The 24,965-nt window shown below is 38.5% G+C and overlaps 1 protein-coding gene across 8 annotated transcripts in view; it reads right to left on the reverse strand.

Moving 5' to 3' along the window:
* Positions 1-4,174: 4,174 nt before the first annotated feature.
* MARK1 (microtubule affinity regulating kinase 1) overlaps positions 4,175-24,965 on the reverse strand; it is a 60,280-nt gene continuing 39,489 nt past the window's right edge. For 2 of the 8 annotated variants that reach the window (XM_054195824.1, XM_054195831.1), the window contains 11 exons: positions 24,273-24,509; positions 24,061-24,180; positions 19,750-19,849; positions 19,037-19,149; positions 17,591-17,765; positions 16,349-16,542; positions 13,587-13,687; positions 11,209-11,367; positions 10,157-10,411; positions 7,249-7,293; positions 4,175-5,164 (listed from right to left, as the gene is read on the reverse strand). In XM_054195824.1, coding sequence (XP_054051799.1) covers positions 4,810-5,164; positions 7,249-7,293; positions 10,157-10,411; positions 11,209-11,367; positions 13,587-13,687; positions 16,349-16,542; positions 17,591-17,765; positions 19,037-19,149; positions 19,750-19,849; positions 24,061-24,180; positions 24,273-24,509 — 1,854 coding nt within the window. In that variant the 3' untranslated portion in view covers positions 4,175-4,809. The remainder of the gene's footprint in view (positions 5,165-7,248; positions 7,294-10,156; positions 10,412-11,208; positions 11,368-13,586; positions 13,688-16,348; positions 16,543-17,590; positions 17,766-19,036; positions 19,150-19,749; positions 19,850-24,060; positions 24,181-24,272; positions 24,510-24,965) is intronic. The other 6 variants (XM_054195827.1, XM_054195832.1, XM_054195825.1 and 3 more) reach the window with 5 other exon arrangements.

The raw sequence follows: 24,965 nt of genomic DNA on the forward strand, positions 1-24,965 counted from the left end.
CCCCGCGGCGTCAGTTGGCGGGGGGAGCCCGGGAGAGAGGAAGCCCGGCCTGTGGCTGGCGGCGGGACGGGTGGTCGCGGCCCCAGCGCTGCTTCGGCCTCCGCGCTGCCAGCGCGGGTGAAAGGCTGAAACGGCACCTTCCCCGGCATCGCAGCGGATCACGCTCTTTTCCCCCCCGAAAGAAAAAGCCCTGGTAATCCCTCCACTATAGGTGTTCCCGCTACAGCCTCGGATGAAAAGCATCTCCGGCGTACAGGGCTCCCTTCTGCTACCCGGGGCCGAGGGGAAAGTCCCAAAGCCGTCACTAAAAGGCAAAGTTTCTGAGTGGTTTTGTGCCAGATGCAGGGGGAGGCCGACAGCCGCACGCCCCGGCAGCTGGCTGGACTGCGGGTTAACCACGGCACCTCCTGAGCACCCTTTGAGTAGCTGGGGTAGATCGAGAAAAGCAAAATTATACCGGGAGGATCATTTATTAAAACATTTGATACATATAGAAATACTTCGGGCAAGCAGATGCGGTAAGGGGACAGGCTGATCCCTTACTGTCGATTCTTCTCAGAGAGAAACTAAGCCTTGAAGTCGTGTTTCCCTGAGATGTGCCCTTAACGCTCAGCAAATCAGTCCTGCAGCTGGCGTAGCTCTCTGCCCCACGGATGGTGTTTCACCATCGCCCCAGCTCCAGCCAGAAAGCTGTGCATGGGCAGCATGGCCAGCCCTGAAGGGTGCAAGATGTGAGCCAAGTCTCCAGTCTGTCACTACGGCAAAAGCGCTCTGTCCCTTCCCCTGTTTTATATTAAAGGCATCACCACCTCCTAAAATCATCAGGTTTTTAATTTAAACCTCCAGAAAGCCAAGGTGCAGACCTAAACCCAGGCAGAGCACGGGTGGCCCTTGGAGCTCCTCCTTCCTCTGGGCTCCGGCTGCGCCCACGGGGGCCACCCAGTTCCCCCCCACCTCCCGCAGATTTGAATGTGCTACTTTCTTAGATAGTTTGAGGGATGAAGTGATTGCTTGACACTGATTAAGCAGCAGCATCGAGAAATAAAATATCAATAATCCACCAGCAGCTGCCGAATGGGATCTTTCACCTTGTTCGTCTCAAGCTACCTTGAAAAACTTCAAAGAAAAAAAAAATGCTTTAAGTATTTTTATGGGACTTACTTTGAAAATCGATTACATCGAGGTTTTCTATTTATAGATCATGGCGGAATTTAGACTTTGCCCCTAAATGAGAAGTGCAAAGATAGTGAAAGATAATCTGTCTTCTCAAGAGGGGCCGGCCTTTCCCCGGGGACAGGGTTTGTACCTCAGGGGTTTGTTTCATTTTCCACAGTTCAAGGATCAAAACCTCAGGGAACACTTCTCCCAGGGGGGATTTACCGTCTCCATTTGCATGGCGGCAGGGGAACCACAACGCCTTCTAAGAGGTCCAAGGTCCCTCTTCGGTGCACGACACTGGGTATCAGAAGTCTCGGGTCTAACAGCGCGTGGAATTTTAGCACCATCATTAACTATACAGCATTAATGACGCCACTTGGTTCTCAAGCAGTATTTTTCACCCGCAGGAGTGAACGTTTATTGTCCTTTCACTGACCTATACGCATCTTAATGTTTTAAACTGGACTGCGGGGAGAGGGATCTACTTAGTTTGGAAGTGTCTGTATACCTTAAGTAAAGAAATAAAGCAAAACAACCCCAACCTGCTGAACCACGCGTCAGTCTCACTGCTCACCCCCCGCCCACCCCAAACACCCCCTGGAAACGCTGCCAAGAAATTACAATGGAATATGCAAGCCCTCCGAAGAGCTGAGACATCCCCATCCCTTCCTGGAGCTGTGGAACACGCTGTGGCCATTTCATTGTCTTTCGGATTTCTCGAGTTGAGGCCGCGCTGACAAAAATGCCACGCTGATCCCCTCCCACGTGGAAGTCAAGCTGCATTTCAGATCCAAATGTTCTTTATCCCACTCTTACCCAAGCAGTAACTTATACGTAACAGGTATGTAACGAGGCAGCTATTGAGGGACCCAAAAACCAGATATTGATGACTCAGTATGCAATGTTTTACTGATTCCCATAGAAAGTACACTCTGCTTGCCAGTAAAACCAGCAGCTCTGAAAAAGTCTCTTTCTCAGGTCTTCCCATCTCATTCCTGCCAGGAAGAGGAGATTGGGAAAGGCAAATGAGGGGATGGGGTGCAGCTTACACCTTTTGCACTCAGATTGTGCCCTCACTGAAGCACTTGGGTGTATTTGCTACCGAGAGAGTAACACGGCTCCCAGCTCGTCTTCCAACAAAGCAAAAGAAGGAAGGAGATGGGCAGGGTTTGGGAATCGGAGCCATTTCACACTGCCGGCAGTTACTGGAAATAACACCCCTTGCAAACTGTCCACATATAGAAATAGACACATTAAATTGGCGCTTCAGGGTGCCACATTTCACGGGAGGGGTGAACTGAAGTTTGTAACCTGTGCCCCCCGGCAATGCTCTCTGTGCAACGCTGACCCAGCTCCGCTTACGCGAAGCGCTGGAAAACCAGCGCCTATCTAGGGCAAAGTCAGCCGTGCAAAAACGCAGCCTGGGAAGCGGGAAGCTGGCCTAAGAACTTAATCTACCCTCTCCCAGCATGACCTATATTTTTGCCACTGAACCTTCCAAAAAGGCAAAGGGTTTTGTTTCATGACCAAGTTCATACACGAGCTTGGATTAACGTCACAGTTACGTTCCAGTGGTGTGTTTCCAAGGATAATTGAACATTGATGGATATTCAGGGTTAAATTGAGCAGACACACAAACCCCTCCCGAGGCTGATTTTTGGCAAGTTTCTGGAAAAGCTGCTGGCCGTCTGTTTCTAAGAAGCGCTAAACCACCCATCCTTCCTGGGGAGCGCAGGACCACGGAACCGACGCACCGCTAACCCTGAATTCCCACGCCGTAGAAGGATGAAGGCTGTCCGCCTTCCGACTAGTTTGCTACCCTGCAGTAATGACTGCGCTTTCAGAAAGGGCAAACAACAAAGTATTTTAGTATGAGAACTGTTCAAGTAAGTTTTAATAGAGTGCACCAGTGAATCAAGATGACTTGCATCAGATTTTGTTTCAATGAACATCAGATAAAAAAAAAGAAAAAGAAAAAAAGGAAAAGGGGCTACAAGTTCTTTCTTTCCAAACACCACCCTTTTTCTAAGGCAACAATACACGTCCATTTCCGAACATAACTGTTACATAGGAAAAGCTACATCACAGTACAGCATGTAAAGTCCATCTCGGTCAAGAAGCCATTAGAGAATGGCACATTTACTACACTTACAGCCTTCTAAACTTAGGGTTACAGAGTTTACCACAGCTTTTTTTTTTAATTTTTATTTTTTTAAAGTGACAATTTCTTAATGAACTTTCTATTCTTCACAAGAGTGTGCAGATGGGGCCCATATGTTGATATTACAGTAATTACGACATTAAATAACATTGCACAACCAACCTCTATGGTTAATTCAGTACAAAATAACAAGTATTAAAATGTACCAGTACTAGTGGTTTTACATAGTTTATAGTCATTAATTATGAAGGGAAAAAAATGTGGGTTTTTTTTTTTTTCTTTTCTTTTCTGTAGGCAAGTGCCTAATTACAAAGCTGCACGTTACAGGCATAATGATGTGGAATAAATACAAGAAATCCGGTAAAATATTAAACACAAACAGGTTACATGGGAACAAACTGTACAACCACGAAAGCATAAATCAACAATTTATCATTATAAACAATGTATGTTTAGCTGTAAAATATTAGGTGGAATTGCATGTACTCTTTCAGGGGCACATGTTCCAAAAAGCCAAGCTAATTCCTGAGGTGGTATTATTAACTTACACAATTGGTCAACACTTCAGATTACCTTGTGCTATTCAACAGTCCCAATATTAACATATTTCCATAAAATGGAATTGGTAGTATTCTGAAGGCAGCAAACAAGTGATATTTTACACCACGATATTCAAATGAAATAATTACGGTTCTCCATTTCGGTGCTACATTTGTTAACGGGCCATGGGAGTAAGCACTGTAATTTGCAGACGGAGCATCACGTAACGCCTGGTTTCTGTTCCCCCCCCCACAGCTCTGAGCTGGCCCAAGGCAGAACAAAGTTTTTAAACTGTAAGTGCCAACACTGTAAACATGTTTGTATTTATTTTATTTTTCCTCCTCAACTAAACACTGTCCAACAACAAGGATAAGAGCCAAAGATAAGCAGGAACAGTCTCGTGTAGAACAAAAAGCCGATTATTCATCGACTTTTGGTTCAAATCATGAACAATCTTTAAATAATTAAAAATGGTCATGCTACAGTTATGAAAACTATTTTTTTGTGCATTTGACTCAGGACACAAGTTTTTTAAAAAACGCATGATAGAGGTAAGACTTATAAAAACCACCAAAAATGTAAATGGTAGGGAAGAACTTTTCCAACTCAAAGCCTCAAACATACATTTCTGTGCAGAAATCTAGACAACTATACAAGATCTGAATTTAAGCAGTCATCTTTTTATTATACAACTCTATGAACATAAAATGAACAGAATGCTCTATATACTTACCTGTACATGTGAACATAACTTCTTTAGCTACAGTTATTTAATATAGGTCATACTGGATTTAACTTTACAATTCTGAATAACTATGTATAACCTTATTGCAATAAGGGCAATTTCTACATGGGGAGTTTCACAGGCCAATCACATTAGGCATAACCAGTACATTCAAAGTGTAGATCATGTATGAATCTTCCCTGATCCCAAAAAATTTAGGTTCTCTTTACAGCTTAAGCTCGTTTGCTATCTTGGATGCAATGTTCTTAAAGGCGATAGAAGTCCCAGATATTCTTTTGAAGCGGACTCCGTTGAGCGACAATCGCGGCAGTTTGCAGACTTCCATCTCCCATTGAACGAGGCTATCTTGTCGCGCATCACCGTGAACACAGAAGAGCAAAAACCTCTCTTTTTGTTCATAATCACAGTTATTAGCATCTAACACTTTCCGAATCTCTCGCATCATATCATTCGGGTCCATAGAACTAGTGGTCTTCATACTCCACGTGAAGCGCAAGGAGCGTGGCTTCGAATCTTTGCTATCCTCCTTCTCTCTGTCTTTCGGCTCCCCAGAAGCACTCCTGGAAGAAGCGACACGCAGAACACAGTCAAAAAATAAAAGCAGTAGAGCCGAGAGACAGAAGAGAAATACAGTTCTCGAACAGGGGTTTCTAAACCGCGACCGACACACCGCTAGTCACAGGCAAAGCTAATTCAAAAGAGTGAGATGGATACTGCTGCAAGAGTTGTGCCCCATCTCCGGCACGCATCTGCGCTTCGGCACAGCACTGGGAGCTGCTACCAGCACTGGCGCAGCTCCCAGTAGCCGTTACAGAAGCAAAGCAAGTTTGGAAACCCCTGCTCTAAAACGTTCTGATGACGACATGTGCAATGGTAACTGCAGCAGACACACGTTACTCCATACTGCTCCAAAGAAAGTGGAATCTATGTAAAAGCATGACTGAAGTTCTGCTGATTTCATGGTCTGGAGCATGCCATACACCAACAAAACTGAAGTTGAGGGACACAGTCCTGAAGCATAAATCATACTGTAAAAGCAGCAGAGGAAGAAATCCCACCCTGCGATTCACAAGTCCTCGGTTAATTCCCTCCCCTCTTTTCCGCCTTTCCCCCCTTTGGAATTAATTATGTATTTTTGACCTCTCTCTGTAAAAAGACCTTCTGACGAAGCAGAATTTTGTGCTGTAATTTGGTTGTAAACAGCTCGTTTGCCAGTCGGTTCAGTACGCAGCCAGCAGCTTTTTCACAGAAGAAACAGCCACGTGTAGACACAAAGTATTTTAGTTCATACAATGACTTGGACAAAATTTCAAAGGGAGTGATTTCCAATGAATGTTCTTACTCTGACACTTCCTTACCGAATGAGCATTTTGAGAAACAGCACTAATTATTTTAAAGTAATTCCACTGCCAACTATTTCTGTTCTCGTCCCAGGTAGTTAAGATACCTGATGTCTCCCCATCCGCCGCTGGGGAAAGGTGCTGTTCTCCTTTTGATAGTCTATAAACTGTCGCTATTCAGAGAGGAGTCAAAACAAGCATTTTTAATTTAACTTTCAGTGCGATCCCCAGAGAACCACATCAATATTAAAGGATAGAGCATGGCAGGGATAAGATCTCAAAACAACTTTTAGCCCAAAACAGACACTGTAGGATGACAAAAAGTAGAGGAAGCTAGAGAATGAAAGCAAGAGCTGAAAGCAACTTCACACTTCGTTTCATTTGAACATTTGATTAATATCTTTTCCCTTTCCACATCAAGAATTCAACAGTGAATAGACTTTGAATTGAAAAGGGCTAACGCAGATAAAATGCATTGTGTATTATGCAATGTATCTTGTTAAGAATGTGCTTTTTTTTTAAATAAAGGCTTTCTGTTTTGAAAACTAAGTTGATAGCTTTCTGTAAGCGACCAGTTTAGAATGCAAACTACAATGCCTGTTCATTAGAGAGCATAAAAATAAAAAGTTACGCACTGTGCTAAGCACACCAAAAATGCAGAACCAAATGCTGAAAACACGGCAAAAGAGCAGATATACTGGAAAATAAGCATATGAAGGAATGCTTTCTTACTAACAAAGCATCTATAGATTTGCGTACAGCGGTTGCCGTACAAATTCAGTATTTAGCAGTCGCCACCCTTTTCGTCTGAATGTCACTTATTTTGTTTCTCAGTGCAAAGTGACATTCATTTCTCAGGGACCGTAAGGTGTTTACTTCTGGCAAACAGCAGCTCTAGTAATGAATACAGTGTAACTATAGTATAAATTTACTATATACATATATACACACAGACACACACGAAGTATACTACGTTTTCCACTGAAACCAAAAGTAAACACCATTAAATATTTATAAGCCAAAACATGATTTTAAGGGCCTAAGTGACTGGTTAACTCCTACAGGGGGCTTTATTATTCCAAGGAATACGCTTAAGTAAAGTTTTATATTAAATACTTCGCAAGAAAGCAAAAGTGAGGGATAAAGGACCTCATCAACCCCCCTCCCCCCAAATAAAAAACATTTCGGAAATGCAGATTACTTAAGCACTATTCTATTTCACATCCTGATTAAAAATCTTTAAGAAATGACTTAAACCTTGATGCGAAAGACCTAGGAGCGAAGTATTAATAGTGGCTCCTCACCTTGAGGTGTCAGTTCTGCCACTGGCTTCGCCTTCACTTGGATCCCTCAAAACAAAGTTAAGGTTGAGATTCAATGATAAAGGTGAAAAATAAAAGTTAAGAAAACCTACATCTAGAACAACGTTAAATAGCTACTGAACAAAAAATAAAACTAAATAAATCAGTATAATAATGTCAAACCTAATACTGTTTAATAGTATTTTTTCACAGCTGTAGTTTTAATTTCCCTTTATGATACCTTAACTTCTTTCAGCTCTGACCTGTAGTTGTTTAATGTTGTGGGTTTTTGGTTTTTTTTTTTTTTTTTTTTTTTTTTTTTTTTTTTAAACTGATGGTAAAATTAAGACGTTGTTCCCAACCTACTGCAGACAGAGCAATGGCCACACGTAATTCCAGCAAGCACAGAGGAGCAGTCGATCAAGGTGGTCCAGGGGGCCCCCGCTCTGCACCCTTCTGGGCCAGGCCGTCAGACCTCAGTCCTGAACACGCTTGGGCACATGCCCATGCTTAAGCACACTCAAGTCACTACAGATAAGACGTGCCCAAGAGTTTGTGAGACCAAATGTTTGGAGCCCAGTTCACAGAGGTGACTTCGACCTCTGCTTAACTTTAAGCAAATCAGGTGTCACATTGACTTTGGTAAGACTCTCAGTGAGCTTGAGGTTAACGTATCTTTTTTCATCTTGCTGAATTAGACCTGTACTTTACCGAGGAACTGGTTTTGTATAATGCCTTTTTAGTCTGAAACAACTTAAAAAAAGTATCCATAGATTGTACAAGCCACCTAGGTATGTTCTAGTGCTGCTGTACAAACATTTTAGCACCCAATTTAAATAAGCTAATTAATTTAATACCTTCAACACACAAATACTTTAGTAACTAACATCAGAGAAGTACCATTTGACATAAACCATTGATACAAAACACTTCAATGCCCTGATCATTAAGTATTCTCATTATACATTTATTTTACATACTTACCAGAACAGGCATTTACCTTTGCCAAAAAGACAGTACAAAGTCTTTCATGACACCTTCTAACCAAAGTATACTTTAAACCATTATTTCCTGAACAGTACAGAAGGTAAAAAGCATGCAGTTATGTGATTCACCTAAAAGAACAGCAACCCTCCCCGAACCTCTCTCCACATAATCCCAGCCACTAAAAGTTTCAAACAACCCAAAGTTTAAAAACCACACCAAAATACCAAACACCCCCCCCACCCCAGCAACAAAACAAAATCCCTACAAGGCCTTCCCTACAAGAAAATGTATTTTTAGCAGTCTAAAACATAATAGGAAATTGAATAAAAATGTTCTATAATGAAGATCATCTAAAAAGACATCAATTTACAAGATATTAATTCTAAATACATAGTTTACAGTATTATTTTAATATTGTGGTTTAACATAATGAAAATATTAATTCTTTGATCTGACTCTTCAAAAAAAATTCCAGATACCATTCCTTGCAAATAGCAATGAGCTATAAAGCCAAAAAAAAAAAAAAAAATAGCCTGTGCTCTTGAAATTGGTTAGTTACTTAACAGAAAATACCTTTCTTCCCATTTGGAAATCTACACTGACACCACAGTTGACTAACTTTGCTGTAACTTTTTTAATTTATTTTTTATTTTTAAAACCAGAGAATGAAGTCTGTATCCCCCAACTACGTAAGTGCTGGAGATACCAATAATGGAGGATCATAGTCCTGTATCTTCAGGTTTCTGAAGAAAGAAAATCATTCACATACTTTTTTTTCTTTCGGGTCATCATAGGAGGCATTACTTTCATACATACTGACAAACTATCAGCTCACCAGGTTAAATCAATTTTATGAGGAACGTCCCTGCATTTCTAGCTTTCTCTTCTTTTCCCTTGTAACACCACCTTATGCAATTCATAATATTTTACTCACAAACTTGCAACTGCTAGCATAACCTAGCTTTGAATTTATCTTTTGTTTGCTTTACACACAAATGATAGAATTCAGTACATAACAGCATGATTCTGTGAAGAAAATAGAGCTTTACAAGATATAATTCTGTTGTAAAACTAATAATGATGCAGTATGGACACATCCATAAGTAGGCTTAAAAATTATAGGTAAAAATCACTGTTAGAAAGAGGCAAACTGAAAATTAAGTCCCCTTTTGGGAAAGCTATTGTGACTGCTAAGTCAACAGTCACTTGATATTACACACTGTATTTGAAAATCTTTCCCAGTGCCTCTCCTCACAGTATTATTAGTGTTTTAGCGTCATCACAGGAATGAATGCAGGTCCAGGATGGGTGGGTTTTCTTTTTTCAGAATCCTGAATTTACATTTGAAGAAGCTGGTACATGATATGGGAGGCTGCACGATACCGAAAAGTTAGTATTTCCAGACATCCAGACTTCTGCTCACCTCAAAGCTTCTCATTTATTCACAGATTTTAGAATTCCCTGAAATAATTTGTTATTCCCTCTAAGCACAGCAATAAAATAATTGTAAATACAGCCCTTGCACCCGCATCTGGTTAAAAGAGTAAAATATTGTAACATTAAATAACAACTAATTTTTAAGGCACTGCTTTCAGTATTTAAGTTCATTTGATTTTAAATGAATTGTAGCATCTTTGCACTTCAGCTGGAAAGCATGAGCAAAACACCTCTTTTGAGTAGCGTTCTCTTGCTCCTTTAAGATAAAGCAGCAGAATAGCTGGTCAAACGTAACGGTTACAAATATACACAGAGAAGTAAAACAAGGCAGGTTCTGGTAGGAACACATAAAACAAGCATCATTCTAGCTAAATTTACATTTACTTCAGACTTAAACTGGCAATTCTCAATGACTTTGCAATTATGGCCCTAGTTATAGGCTAGGCTTCTTTTTGTTTGTTTTTCTCTTAAAAATCGAGGTACTAACCTGCGAACAAACTTGGAAGTTATCTTGCTTATTATACCAGTTGATGTCCCTCTTCTAGCATGTGCAAAAGCACCGGTTTCATGGGATGGTGAGGCGGGCGGTCCATTGTAAGTGGCATTACGCCGCTCCCTTAGCTGCTCACCATGGAAAGTGCTTCGACTTGAACTCCCCCGAGGAAAGCGGGTTCGGTCTGGAGTGGTAGTGCTAATACTATGAGCAGACGGGGAAGCAGCAGGCACTCTTTGAGTTGCACTGCTGGGAAAACAGAAGCATAAATAAAGAGAAAGACTCTGCTGGAATCCCTCCTACATGACAACCATTTCTCAAAGAGAGGAAAAAAACCCCAACCCCGCTCATGATTCTTTCTTTTTAAACCTGAATCTGCTACCGATTTGCTTTTATGATTCATACTTACAAATAATCAAGAGGTATTTTCATTGTAAAAATCAAATTATCTCAAGTATTAAGAGCAGTGAAAAAAGTACACACAGATAACAGAACAAAGGAAAAAGGCAGAAGAGTCTGTAGTAAGATCTGAAAGTGTTCCCAGCCCTCCTTTGGAAAAATACATTCATCCAAACCTTTTAACATGTAAGCACTCCAAAAATTTAACAGATATTTCTTAAGTAGTAATCATCTGGCACAACTAAATGTATAAAGCTATTTGGGCAATTAATAGTAAGAACTACTATACTATGGTGCTTTTAGATAGAAATGAGCCTAGCAATTTACACCAAACCAAGAGCTTAACATTTCAGTATTCATTTGGATTTATGGTGGCCTGTGTTGTATGCTCCTGTCTAAATTAGTTAAACTTTTAACTACTTAAGTTTTCCAGAAGCTTCCAGAGGGAGGCAGTCAAGGCACTTCTTTAACTGTATGCAAACATGACTGATGAACAAAATCAAGGCTTAAATCATCTGTAATACCCACGCTACTATTCGAAACAGAATGACAGTTCTGAATAGATGACAAACGTATTGAAGTATATCGTGAACTGAACGACATTTTTGAAGTGCACAGCATTACAGAAATAATAACCAACTTATTACCTTGGTCGGTAAGCTTCAGTGCCATCTTTGATGGTTGGCAGTGTAACTTTGATAGGATGACCAGAGGCGGACATAGACTTTTGATGTCGAGGCCGTGTCGATACAGAAGCTACTGCAGAGCCTGCAGAAGACGTGCTACTCGCAGACATTTCTGTCAGGCTTTCGCCATGGCAGCAAGGCAGGAGGGATGGACAAACGAAAAGGGAAAAGAAAGGTTAGTGTAAAACCCCAGAGAAAACAGGGAAAACAACAACTAATTTTTTCTGTTAGAACACAGCAAGTGCTGTTTAAATAACCAGAAGACTGAGTGGCCAGGCTACCTTAGTAGTCTTCTTAAAGTAAAGAAACCAGAATTCTGAGAAAATTATGTTCATCCATAAATCAAATCACCACATATGTTAAATTAGGCCTTTTCATTCCTCCCAAGATTAAGGCTTACACACACGTTATTCAAAGTAATGAAGGAAGACTACAAATAGTACATGGAAATAGTAAAAATTACTGAAAAAGAAATTTGCAAAAGACTTAAATAAATTGATTAAATAGACTCTGCTTTTGTGAAGTGAATACCCGTATTTTCACTCAAACATCTAAGACTTCGAACATCTATAAATGCTGTCACATTTGTGACATGCTATCACTTGGAAGTGGCTGTGTTTTTAAAGGACCATGTTGTACTTCTCCTCTGGACTATTCCACCCTTTCAAAATACAGTTCCTTCTACCAGTACTTTCATTTCTGCTTCGCCTAAGTGGCAAGGAAGAGATGAAAGTAGCAGCAAAACTATTGTGTCATTAATTATTAAAACAAAAGTCAAATGACTTAGGCCAAACTACAGCTTTGCCTCTACAAGCATAAACTAAATTGCATTAATAATGTATTAGCAACAGAAGTCCCAAAGCTAAATAATATCTGTAGCAAAGAGCTAAAGATTTCAGACAAATAATCCGATAGCACAAGATGTTCATCCACACCAAATCCAAATGCAACTGCAACATAATGTATTGTAGGAAAGGCAAATACACAACTCAAAAGAAAATTCTTCTCCTTAATTTTTCCGAAGATGCTCAAAGAGCTGAGCATATTCATTGCACTCATGAGAGGAACAGGGATTAAGAGTCATCCGTCTTTTCAATACTATGGAAAAAAATTAATTATAAAGAGTAAAATGAAAAACTTTGAAATAAAATCCTTCTCATTATAGTATTTTTGGTATTAAATATATTGAAACAAAAATGTTATCAAACTCTGTCAGAACAGAAAAATTGTATTAGTATATATTTTAACCTAAATCTAAAAAAATATGTTATTTTCTTTCCTTTTTAAAAAGAATTGTTACAAACTTCGTTCAAATATTTTAAACTACACACAATAATTTGGAAAGACACTTTTGAAAACATCCATGTAATAATTTGAAATTAATTAAATATTGAAAATTAGTTTTCTGCTTTTTAATGTACCTCCTTAAAGCCATTTAAATAGCTGTACTTTACATATTCCATAGCTAATCATTTTAATAGAGATCAACAGCTCTATACTTTTCCTATTTCCAAAATTAAATGCATTTAAAAAAAAAAAATCAAGCACTAAGACAGAAAACAACCCCAAACAAGTTTACTAGATATCCAAGTTTACTAGATACTTATTTAATGATAGGGACTTTTTGGTTCATTTTACCGTAACTGTTTTATTTAAGTAGCTTAAAAAAAAAAATCACAGTAGGATCTATTGCTTTAAACTAAAAAAATTCCAGTTTTTACTACTCTCCATTAAAGCTGATATTTTGTTTTTCAGTCAGGTACAGGGGTTAACTAACACCAAGGATGAACAAAGAACACAGTTTAAAAAAAGTAATTGTGGCAATCTTAAATGTGTGTTTCACAAAACATACCAAATTGAGTGTAATTATCATCCCACATACAGATACATATTGGTTACCATCTCTACTAAAATATTATTTAGGCCAAAAAAAAAAAAAAAAAAAGAATGATATCAGAAAGGATCAACAAGTCTTAACAATTTCAACTTTGAATGATTACTAGTAGAAATGAAAAAGGATTGGGCTACATTGTCAGGGCAATCCATCTGAAGGTCTCCACAGCAGAACTGCCTGCTTAGTTGTGAGTGTAGTTACTTTACTCTGCGTTGGAAGATAACCCCTAGTTAATAAATGTGATCCCATAAGGGGAGGCAAAGGCAGAGCTACACATCTAGTTATAAATTTCATCACAAACACAGAAACCACGGTGGAAAACGAGATGGAAACACAGTCTATGTATTTCACACCATGCTTCGTGACGGTATTAATGACATAACCTGCTTCTTCCATGCCTCAGTTCTTGTACCCAAATTAATAAGCAAGAAAACTTGAAGAATACCTGTTGTCCTTCCCATTCTGTATTGCAGAATAGCGATCTGAGGAACGTTCACAAACGTAAGTGTTCCTCCTTGTCATTCCACTGCCAGAAAATACATTATTCTAGAAGAAAGAAAAGACTAAAATTAAATTAAATACTTTCTTCTACTAAATATTATGTTGTACAGAAATGTAAGCATTGGAAGCAAATCAAAACAGTTTCAGCCATTTATACATGTTCTTGATGTCTTTAAATGTACTAGGTTAATCTGTTGACAAAAATAATTTATATCATCAGCTATTTTTTTCCCAATAGCTCATTCACCATCTCATTACTGTACCATTAAGAGTATGCTAAAAGAAAACATAGAGAAGTTTAATTTTGCCGACACTTGCTTTACCAAATATTATTATGTAGTTCCCACATACTGTATTAATAAATTATTTGTCCCTGGGATCAAAGGAACAAAGTGGAATCCCAGAGAAGACATCTATCTGGCTGGTTGAAAGGCTTCCCTGTGCAGATTAAGTTGCCAACTAGACCTCCAGCCTTACAGTTTGTTGCCCCCTGTCAAAACAGTTTTCAAGAGAAAACTGCAAATATTATCAATCTGCGTCAGTCAACCCAGAAATTACAGTGCAGATAACATGGCAAATAGGTTTTGTAGCAACAAACACTGATGGGACTTTCTGTTACTCATTTCAGTTTGCACACACTTTGTAAAATACTTACAAACATTCTCCTCCTCCCCCTGCCACGCAGAGATTAGCTGCTGAAGACTTGCTTTCAGTACAGGACGTACAATTCTCAGTTTGTAATATAGTACATCGCGAATTTGGGGTGGGAGAGGTTTGCAAAGTGCTAACATTACATACTGACACATGCTGGCAATAGATTTCAAATACACTTAACTTGGGTATCGTAGGACACCACGAACTCTGCAAGATTTACTGTGTGTTTAGGTCTCCCTCATCTCAGCTTTGCAGCATTAGTATCACCCCACAGAGACTACCGAATAAATGGTTTCAAAGGCAATTTGTAAGGAGAATTAAGAACTGCAGTAACTGATTTTGAAATTAAACTCTCTTAAGTTAAACTAGTATGACTGAAGGTGATAAATATGTTTTTAAGAAATCCTGCCCTCCCTAACATCATGTTACCCTCAAAGTTACAGAAAAGTATTTTAAGATTACCCACATTAAATTAGCTTTGTTCATTTTAAGTGTCTGAGATTTAAAAAACAAATTGACTTTTTTCCTGTGTAAACTGCTCAACCTTAACTGCTGTTGCAGTACCAGACACCGCTATTCCTTAATCATGTCCATCACAAAGCCTTTCACAAAGTCCCCAAAATAGTAACAGAGCTAAAAATGTACAAATACTGAAGTTGCCATTAGCAAGTAAATCAATTTCTCATTCTTCATAGCAAAGATACTCCATTTAATTAGTTCTCGCAAAGCAGAGAAATGCTTTTGACATATCAGCTTCTACCATACATGACCGTAATCAGCTTTGGGGCAATATAGTCTTGGGAAAGCTCAGATATGAAATCTAATCTTAGAAGACTCAAAGTTCCTGCATGCAATCCACACAGCCGTAATTTCAAAGACTCTTTGTGGGGGGGAAAAAGCCCCTATTTAAAATTTGAAAAAAATGTTTAAAGCATCTGTGGATGTACTGAAGACACAGCCTGCAGACTATTAAGAGTTAAACGAACTTCAGCATTTATTTTGTTTGAAGAGAATACTAATAGAAATGCATATCATCTTCCCAGAATATCCACGATGGGAGCCAGCACGTAGAATCCCAAAGGACAATGAGAATGCCTGCTGCTCATCTACTGTAGTAAAAGGTGGCCAGAATTTTTGTATTTAATACAGCGGGTCTCTTAAATAGCAAAAGTATAGTGAAATCTTAAATTATGATTCATGTGTATTTCGGGGTTCTGTTTTGGCCCCCGCTGCTCATATGAGCTCATGCTCCTAAGTAGCTGTTTAAACACCATGCACTACTTTTTCATTGCGTATCCTAAACACCGATATTACTGCACATGAACTTCCACAACGCAAAGTAGATGCTTTCGTAACAGGAGAGACAGCCTCTCCTATTTGGAACAAAGATGTCTGAGGCAGCAATACGATAGCGGCTTACTATACTACGAATGATATCATCACAGAAGAACTAGCCAATTAATCATTCTTAATACAAGAACCAGGTTGTAATGTATAACATCAGCAGACACACACACACACACACACACACCAGGGAACGAGTGGGTGGTTCCCCCTCACCTCATCCCATTTCTGAAGCACAAAATGAAGCAGTTTCAGAAAGCTGAACAGACAAATTTAGAGAAAATGTTCATGAGGTATATTATGCAGATTTATTCAGATGAAATCTCTGATTCAGGAAGTCCCCTGACTTCCTTGTAGATACACAAGCATTAGAAACCAGAAAAAGAGCGCTCCATATTGGCTCTGTCCTTACATTCTTTCCCGAAATGTCTCCTATTTGTCTTGACAGATCTTCAGTTTGCCCAAGTGCAGACATTCTTGTGCTTACTGTTATGTTAGTGTTAGAAAAAGTAAAGATGGAGGGGGGAGGGAAAGGTTTATTTTAAAAGACATCCACTGTAGCCTATTTCTGTCTGCCAGTAAAAGTTACCAGAAATAGACTCAGTGGCTTATTCAGTCACCATTATGTCTATAGTAACCTTATGCAGCAGATTTTGTTTAAACAGGGCAAAAAAATAAATATAAGAAGCCAGAAGCACACACACTCACACTGGCAACTGTAGTTGATTTCTTTCTTTCTGGACCGACAAGTGGACTTGCAGCCATCTCTCCTTTGGATCCCACTGTAGTGCTGCTAAGTTTGCGTGAGACATCCTTGTCCCAGTCTTCTTTCTGTTCACTTTCCACGCTATTTGCCTGAGCCCTTTTTGTGTATGACACAGCAGGAGGAATTGAGGGACCAACTGCCAAATAAAAACAGTTTTAATAAATACCTAAAAATAATCACCGCATTTTTCTTGGCCAAAATAGTCTAAATATAATTCCCCTAGTCCAAAAAAAGCATCTGAGCAACCATGACCGCAAACTCAGCGCATATACCAACCTATTAAACTGAGCTTTGCCAGCCCATGTTCTTTTTACCGACCCTCTCTTCATTACCAATTTGCAGTTCAGAATTAGTTCCCATTTCACATCAGTATGTAAAACCTAGAAGAATATTTCACTTCTCATTTTAAACCCATGCAATTTGTGCAATATTATGAAAAAAGGAATTAGAAGATACTTTTCAAGTTATCTTTTTTTAGTACTTTTTTGCCACATATCTTTTCCTCTAAATCCTATGAAAAATCATTTTCCCCTGAAAGCCCTAGAACTACTTTGTTTTAGAGCGTATTTATACTTGGAAATATTACAGTTCCTTCCCCTCATCATTCTTTAAAATGCTTTGGGGCAAATCCTTCATCAGTAGAATTTTACATTCCCTTGAAATAATCATCACATCAGCTGATGATCTTCACAATATCGGTTACTTCTTTGGAAAAAACACCACCACACTAACACACAGGGAGAATAGTAAAAAAAATAATGGGGAAAAAATTGGAAATAACACCTTTCATTCAATGTTTTAAATATGCAGTCCTTTTTGATGTAACCACTTTCACCTGACAATGTTTCCTGAGTCTCTTGGAAACAAACAATTTGGCCTCAACTCCAAATGTACTGATAAACATAATGGTTTGCTGCCTTTGAGTTTATCCAGGCCAGTATTTTGCCATTACTTCCTAAAACAGGAAACATCCTCAAGCTCTTATTCAGTGAGTCAACCAAGTAACACACCCAAAAAATTAAATCTGTAAATTACACTGACCCAGATTTACCATAGAAGCGCTCATACAAATAAAAGCATCACAGCGGAGCACGATGAGATACACAACAAATGCACAGAGTGGTGGACCTGCCAGGTTCACAAAACACTGCACATTTAGACTTAAATTGTGTATGTTACTTTACTTGTTGGAATGTCATCCCCACCATGATCACTGAACCGCCGTTGTTTCTGATTAGTTGATATACTCCGTTGGACCTTCAGGTGAGCGGGAGACTGCACAGAGCTGTTGTTGAGGTCGCTGCTAGGACGAGACCTTTGACCTAAGTTGCTGCTGGACAAGGACTCACCTCCTTCAAACTACAAGAAAGACAGTTTTTCAAAGCATAAGCAAAATTCAACATTACTGGTACTTTTATGGCATAATAAAGGCAAGAGTTCCAATCAAAGACTTTTTTTTTTAAATTTTAAATTGTATCCAGAGTTTAATTTTCTTCAAGATGAATTTTATCACTTCATCTGTGTTTAATGTGCTTTAAAAACACACAGCTAAAGATAATTAGTTAAGAATGCTCAAAATAAAATTTAAGAATCTTGACAGTAACAAAAACTGTGCTATTTTAAAACCTAAGTCAAAGAATGGCTCTCCTTGCCTTTTGTTTGTTTGTTTTGTTTTTGTTTTAAAGCTTCTAGAGCATTTATAGCTTCAGAACTATTTCAGAATGCATCAGATTGAGTCAGCAGGGCTAAAAAAGCAAGTACTACTGATTCTAGGATTCTTTATGGCCTTCAACCCATCTTTATAAGGTATGTAACTCAGCCACTGCTTTGTTGATATCTAAGAAGCGTAAGTCGTAAGTAAGCGCAGTGGAAAAGACAAATATCCTCTAAAAGTCATTTTAGAGAGAGTCCCTCCATGCTCTGCCACCACAAGGGAATTCTGGTTCAGAGATGTGGGAAACTGCAATCAAGGATGTCCATATCAGACCTACATTATCTTGGAAATGAAGGAAGGCCAAGGAAGCAGCAGGAAAATAAAATTTCTTCAAAAAGAAAGCCTTTTCTTCAAAAAGAAATCTCGGCTTGATTTCTTGAAAATCCCTGTCGAACTAAAAGATCTACAGATGCCTCCAGTTCCAAAACAGTCAAAAGGTTTTCTATCACAAATTTATTAATGACTATGATGCAGTTATTTATTAACTAATAGAATATACTATAATACGAGTGAGAAAGTACGAGTACATTTCTGAGACATAGAGGAAGCCACATCTTAGAAGAATAACTGCTCTAGTCAAATTAACTATTTCAGATTTTAACTGTAAACACACATGACAGGAAGAAGACTTAGCACTTCGAAGTCATGTCACTTCAGATTAACAGCTAGCTTTTTAAAAAAGCAATTCAACATTTTTACAAGCAAATGTGAAGACACTATATTCAGTCTATTTCTTCATATGGGAACTAACAAGATATCCAAGAAGATATGTAAAGGGACGGGCATTTATAAGTTATCAGTCACAATTTTTTTTAAAAGAGGTTACAAAATCGTTCATAAAAACATCAACAGCCAGAATATTCAACCTAGCCAGATATAAAGGCCAAACAGAAGATGTAAATTAGGTAGCACTTACTTCAGGTGGTTTTCTACCTAGAAGCAGATAAGTGGCCATGACTTCATCGTACTTTTGGTTTACTAAAGATTCATGGATTTCTTCTCTTGAAAAGCCCATTGTGACCATAATGTCTAGAAGTAAAAAGAGTTAGATACATTAGCAGAAGAAGTGCTTGGGTTTACTGACAACTTAAGAACAACGAAAACAGAAAAAAACGTTAAAGTTTTACGGGTACCTAGGATTCAACTCAACCAGCATCATCTTTGCTGTGCAAAGCCAAAAAAACCCCTACAACCACTCTTTCATTGTTATTTTCTTCTTGAAAACTCTCAACTATGTTATTCAACGTAGTTCAACATGAAATATTATTCAACAAACAAACAGAACACTGGCAAATAGGAACTATGAACAGCTACAGGACCAACACAGTATCTTTCTCTGGCCACAGTGGATAAGAACTGTTGCCCTTATAACAAAATCTGTTTCCTTCTGCCTGTTGAATTTTGTAATCTTATTTGCCTTTTGCTGTGCTTGTAGATTCATGTCAGCTCAGTGAAGTCACAACAGTAGTTATAAGGAGGGCATTGTAATGAAATTTTTCATTGTAATAAAAAGGAAACATTTTACTCGTACAATGAGATTGTATCTCAAATTTGATAAGAGAATTTAGTTTGTCTTACACAATAAAATTCTCTATGTACATCAGAACCAAAATCCTTGTAAAGTCTTACCTATTCTCTTGGTGTCATTAAAATCTGGTTCAGGCTCAGTGTATGGCTTTAGTTCTTCTTCTTCATGGCCAACATTCATCCACCGATCCTTCATAATTTGCTAAGAAAAGAAATAAGCTTTAGGTCAATATGCCATTTACCATATCCGATTAAATCTGTGCTAGCTGATCTGGGGAAAAACAACTTAAAATTCATAATAATCTGAATACTGCTTTTTTCCCTTACAACTTTCCCCCTCACATTTTAGTTTCTTCTTTTATCTGTCACATCCTTTTGTTTCCATTAGTTCATTCCTCTGGACTATTTACCTTTTACAACACAACACTCCCACCCAAAATATCAGAAAAAAAATACTGAGCAAACCCGCCCCCCTCCCCCCTCAGTCCCAACACACAAAAGTCTTTAATTTTGTACCCTTCAGTTCCACTGTCTCTTAATCTCGTCTTGCCAAGGGCCTGACACTCAATGTCCTAAACTTGGTTAGGATCCCTAGATGTTACTAAAATACCAACTCTATCACAATAAAAAAAAAAATATCTCTCAAATAGTAACAGAGGAAGTGTTTAGAAACTAAGCAATATTTCAGGAGCGTGCCAAAGCTTCCTACAGTCATTTATTTCAAGATTGTGATGCCAACTGGTCATTTTTTCCTATGGATCTTCTCACTGCGCTTGACCTAAATATGTTCACAGTTTGGCTGGAGGGAGAAATGCCTCTTAACTCTCTCTACGCTATGCAGATATTTGCTTTAAATATTTCTCTAGCATTCTTTGGAAATTTTCCTTCTGCTGTGGCCTGGATCTTTTATATTCCTGCAAGACTGATCAGCTGGAATCCCTAACCACCACCACGATTTCTCCTTAAGGACATACTCATCTTTTTTAAAACAGCTAAAAACATTTTCCCTCCTACAGCAACAGGCACATATGCCTCTTTAGGGACAGATGCTAATATTGCTCACTAGATTGACAGAAGAGTGAAACAAGTGCCAGCAAAGTCAAGTTTCCCACAAGCTCCAAATACGCCTCGCCAACACCGAATTAAGTTATTTCTCACAAAGAGCAAGAGACTCAGCTTTCCATTAATACAACCAAATTCTTTGTAGGTAATGCTGCTGCCAAATTACAGACCCAAATAGCTGTATCCTTATAAGAACAATACAGAACTTGGTACTTGGGCCAGTTAATGTTTTGCTGACAATAAAACTTAAAGATTTGTTCAAAGTTCTGTCACAGAATTGATGTTTTGGGTTTTTTGGGGGGGATAGAGGGAAAGGGATTGTGAACATGTATTGCCATACTGCACTTCTGGCCTACAGAGCATACGTCTATTTGACAATAGACTTTGGTTATGTATTTATAGTCTTCCAGTAACGTTATAGACTCCCCAAGAGTACTATGCAGTATCTGCAATTACAATTTTTTTAAAAATACTGTTAATTGCTTTTAAAGTTTAAGCACGATGAGGTGTTGTGATGACAGGAATCACACCACTCAAATCCTACCCCCCCCTTTCTTGATTCTTCTTGAATTAACAGGCAAATTCAACAATTCCCACTTACAGTTTTTCATGTCTCTTCCGTAGGTGGATCTATAGTTCAATGTAATCTGCTCTAGGTTTCCATCTGTTAAACATCTAAAATTTTGCTAGCTTCTGTCTTTAAAATACATGATCTCATAGGCGTACTGAGTTATTGCACAACTCTTAAAACAGGCTCTTACAATCAAGCATTTTGAAGTGACACAAATGATGCAATTCCAGGATCAATATTACATCTGCGTAAGTTCAGCTGGGCTTCCAGTCAGCTGATGGAAGAGCAGTCACCTTGGTCAGGGTATTTAAAGATCTGACCTAAACTGTATTTCAACCACCTGCATATTATTAATGAGGCTTCCCTCAATTTTCTGGCAAAATGTCTAATAAAAATCTGGCCTGGCTCAAGACCTGTCTATCTCAAAATTATTTATTTTATTACTCTCTGTAAGCACAAATCTGCTCTGTGGCAATTTCACATAGTGTTGCCTTGCAAAGAACTGAAGACTGGGGGGGGGAGGAGGAATTCATTGTAATTCTGATAGTTAAGAGATCCACACATTTTCTGACAATGCATTTTCCCCCATCTCTTCCTGAGAAGATTTACTGTTTTACAACAACATTCTCTTGCTTCTAAAATGTTTTCTCTGTGCTGCAACCATGAAAAAGTCTAGATGAGCCATTTTAATAAAAATTTGCCTTGTCCTTACCAGAGGAAGAGTGCTAAGCCTAACCGATATGGTGCTGATCCTGTGTCAGCCTCAGCTTTGATGCTAATGTCACTGACAAGCATCCGATTGGATGGTCTCGGAAAAAGATGCATGGGAACTGAGCGGGTGTATGGCTGTGACTGAGCAAATAATTAAAAGACAAAGCACAAACAAAAGTCCTCCCCACCTAAGATGATATTGCCTTTCCACTTTGAGAAACTTCTAATAAATATATACTTTCAATCTAAAGATGTATTTTTAGAAGTGCTCAGACAGAAGAAACAGTCATTTTGTTCCAACCCACGTACCATAGCTTTCTAATTCAACAAACATGTGTTTTCAGGAACATTCATTTTGAAAAAGTTTGTGATGTCTCTCTCCCTCAGGTGAGCATACTGATCAATGCCCGTTATCATTAGTATTTTGGTACTGGCACAAGACCTTCCCCGCCCGTGTCACACATAACATTTACTCGCTCTCTTTCATACAATCTGACAACTACGCTGTTCCAGCAAAGCTGCTATCCGACACCTCTTTCCAGGGACAGGAAGGAATTTTAGAAGAACCGGATAACACTACAGTATCTAGAAGGAAAGTGAAATTAGATCTGAGGAGAAACGACTGAAAATCCAGAGGAAAGTTCAATAAAAGGAAAAATCTATTTTCCTAAAACTTAAAATGCGGCAGAGGAAAAAAAGCGATCTTTCACCATCTCAGAGTGACTACGATCTTATCATTATGTCCTCTGGACAATAATAAACACAACATAATTAATAAGTATCCGTAAAGTAGAAGCCACCATTCACTATTCCCTTCAGCACAGATTTTATACAAGTTAAAAATATGTATAACACGTCACAAAGCAGCACCAGCTTGAAATAAGCTGCCTGCAGACAGAGCTCAGTAAATACATGCTGCTTTGCACAGGTAGCATCCATGCCAGGAAGCATAAGTCATGCCACTACAAATAAGAAGCTGCTTAAATGGGATCTATTCTCTGGAATACCATCCACTGCTGCACAAGTATGCACAGAAAGATGAAACAAAAGTCACTGACAATTAACTCATGCAAATACTATTTTAAAACCATTCTATTTATTTTCTGCTCTACTTCCATCTCTATGGTAAGTAGATGCTATTTTAAAAAGTCTCTCTTTGTTAAAGAATCCACAAAATAGAACAGAGCAGCATTGAGAATGAACTCTATACAAAGTATTTGTTAAATATCAGCTCCTGAGTTATCCAGCGAGTCCATGCCAATACAGCAATCTTGAACAAAACAGCCCCTTGAAAAGCACTGAACCTTTTTTCAGACACCTTATGAGTTACGCACAGATATTCTCTGCGCCCCCTGAAGAGAAGACCTAATTTAACCAACAAAAAATCCTCCATCATAACTCAGCAGAAATTCTCAAAACAGATTTTAGCTGAGGGACACAGCAGGTATTATTATACATGTTAATTTTCCAGCCATTCAGAAACAAAGCTACCAGAAGAGGGAAAAGAAAGGACCGAACAGAAATAACTAGCAATTCTTAGCTTATCATTCAAAAAGTTCTTAGTGTTTATCTGTATTATGGCACTAAAACAAACAAAAAACCCACATAGTTTTTAATCGCAGTTATTCTTCTCCTGTCTATCCTTTTTAAGAAGTCATGCTGGAAACAGTAAGTTAAATGAAAAATGCTTATGGTACTGCCTGCTGCTGGTTTTGTTTTTCTGAAAAACTCCAAGCAGAAGATATTTACGATCTTGTCCTGCTTTCCACACGTTTTCAACTAGCTCCATTATCTGACCGAAACAAGTGGGAGCAGTTTGCACTTTGAAATGCTCTTAAATGATAGTCTTTAGTCAGCTGCAACTAAGGTTAGACTTGAATTCATTAACACTTTCTGTTTTCAAGTTGCACTGTATCTGGGACATTTCCTCATTATTTTTAACAAGACTTTTGGGCCCTTAAAACAGGAAGACAGTACCTATTGTGAAAAATAAAGAAGTCTTAAGCAATTATTGTATTTTATTCTTTCTTAATCTGAAAACTCTTTTTTTCTAAGATAAAATTACTTACTTCCAAGTTGCCTCGTTTTATTGGATTCAGTACTAGTAGCTTCTTCAGCAGATTTTCACAGTCTGTGGACATATAGAACGGAATGCGGTACTTCCCCCTCAGTACTCGCTCCCTTAGTTCCTTTAAAACAAAGTTTTAAAAGGTAAGCCTGCCAATGACATAGAAGATTTTATAAAGAGAGTAAAAGCTAAGCTTTCATATTGTAACTGTACCTTTAGATTCTGACCATCAAATGGCAATGATCCGCTTACTAGTGTGTACAAAATCACCCCAAGGCTCCACACATCCACTTCAGGACCATCGTATTTCTTTCCTTGGAAAAGTTCAGGAGCGGCATAAGGCGGGCTTCCACAAAAGGTGTCCAGTTTATTACCGACTGTAAATTCATTACTAAAACCAAAGTCCGCAATTTTAATGTTCATGTCTGCATCAAGTAGAAGGTTTTCTGCCTAAGAGAAAAAGAAAAGGGGAAAAGGGCGATTTATGTATCAGAATCAGATCAATATATTACAGTGCATCATTTGTCAATAAATGCACAAATGTTTCTTTTTCTAAAGTGATGCACCATCTGTATCTTTCTTGCAGAACAAAAGAAACTGATCTCCCTGAACACATTGCAAAGATTGAAAATCGACTATGTTTACTCAGGAAAATATAACTGTTAAAAGCGTCTAAACAGACTTGAAAGTCAGCCAGGGAATCAACTATGAAGATTCTCTTTTCTGGAAGAAATAACTTAGTTCAGCGTTAGACTGAAGTATCTAGACATCTCAGAACAGCAGTTTCAGCTCTTGACAGGTTGACACCAACTTCTGACGCCAAGGAGCGTAAATCTAATCCCAGGCATCGTCTACCATTTTGGTGGGGTAAATGTTAGAAGGGATTTAAGACTTTAAAAGAAGATC

Source organism: Rissa tridactyla, chromosome 3 (genome assembly GCF_028500815.1).
Source record: "Rissa tridactyla isolate bRisTri1 chromosome 3, bRisTri1.patW.cur.20221130, whole genome shotgun sequence".
Lineage (NCBI taxonomy): Eukaryota > Metazoa > Chordata > Aves > Charadriiformes > Laridae > Rissa > Rissa tridactyla.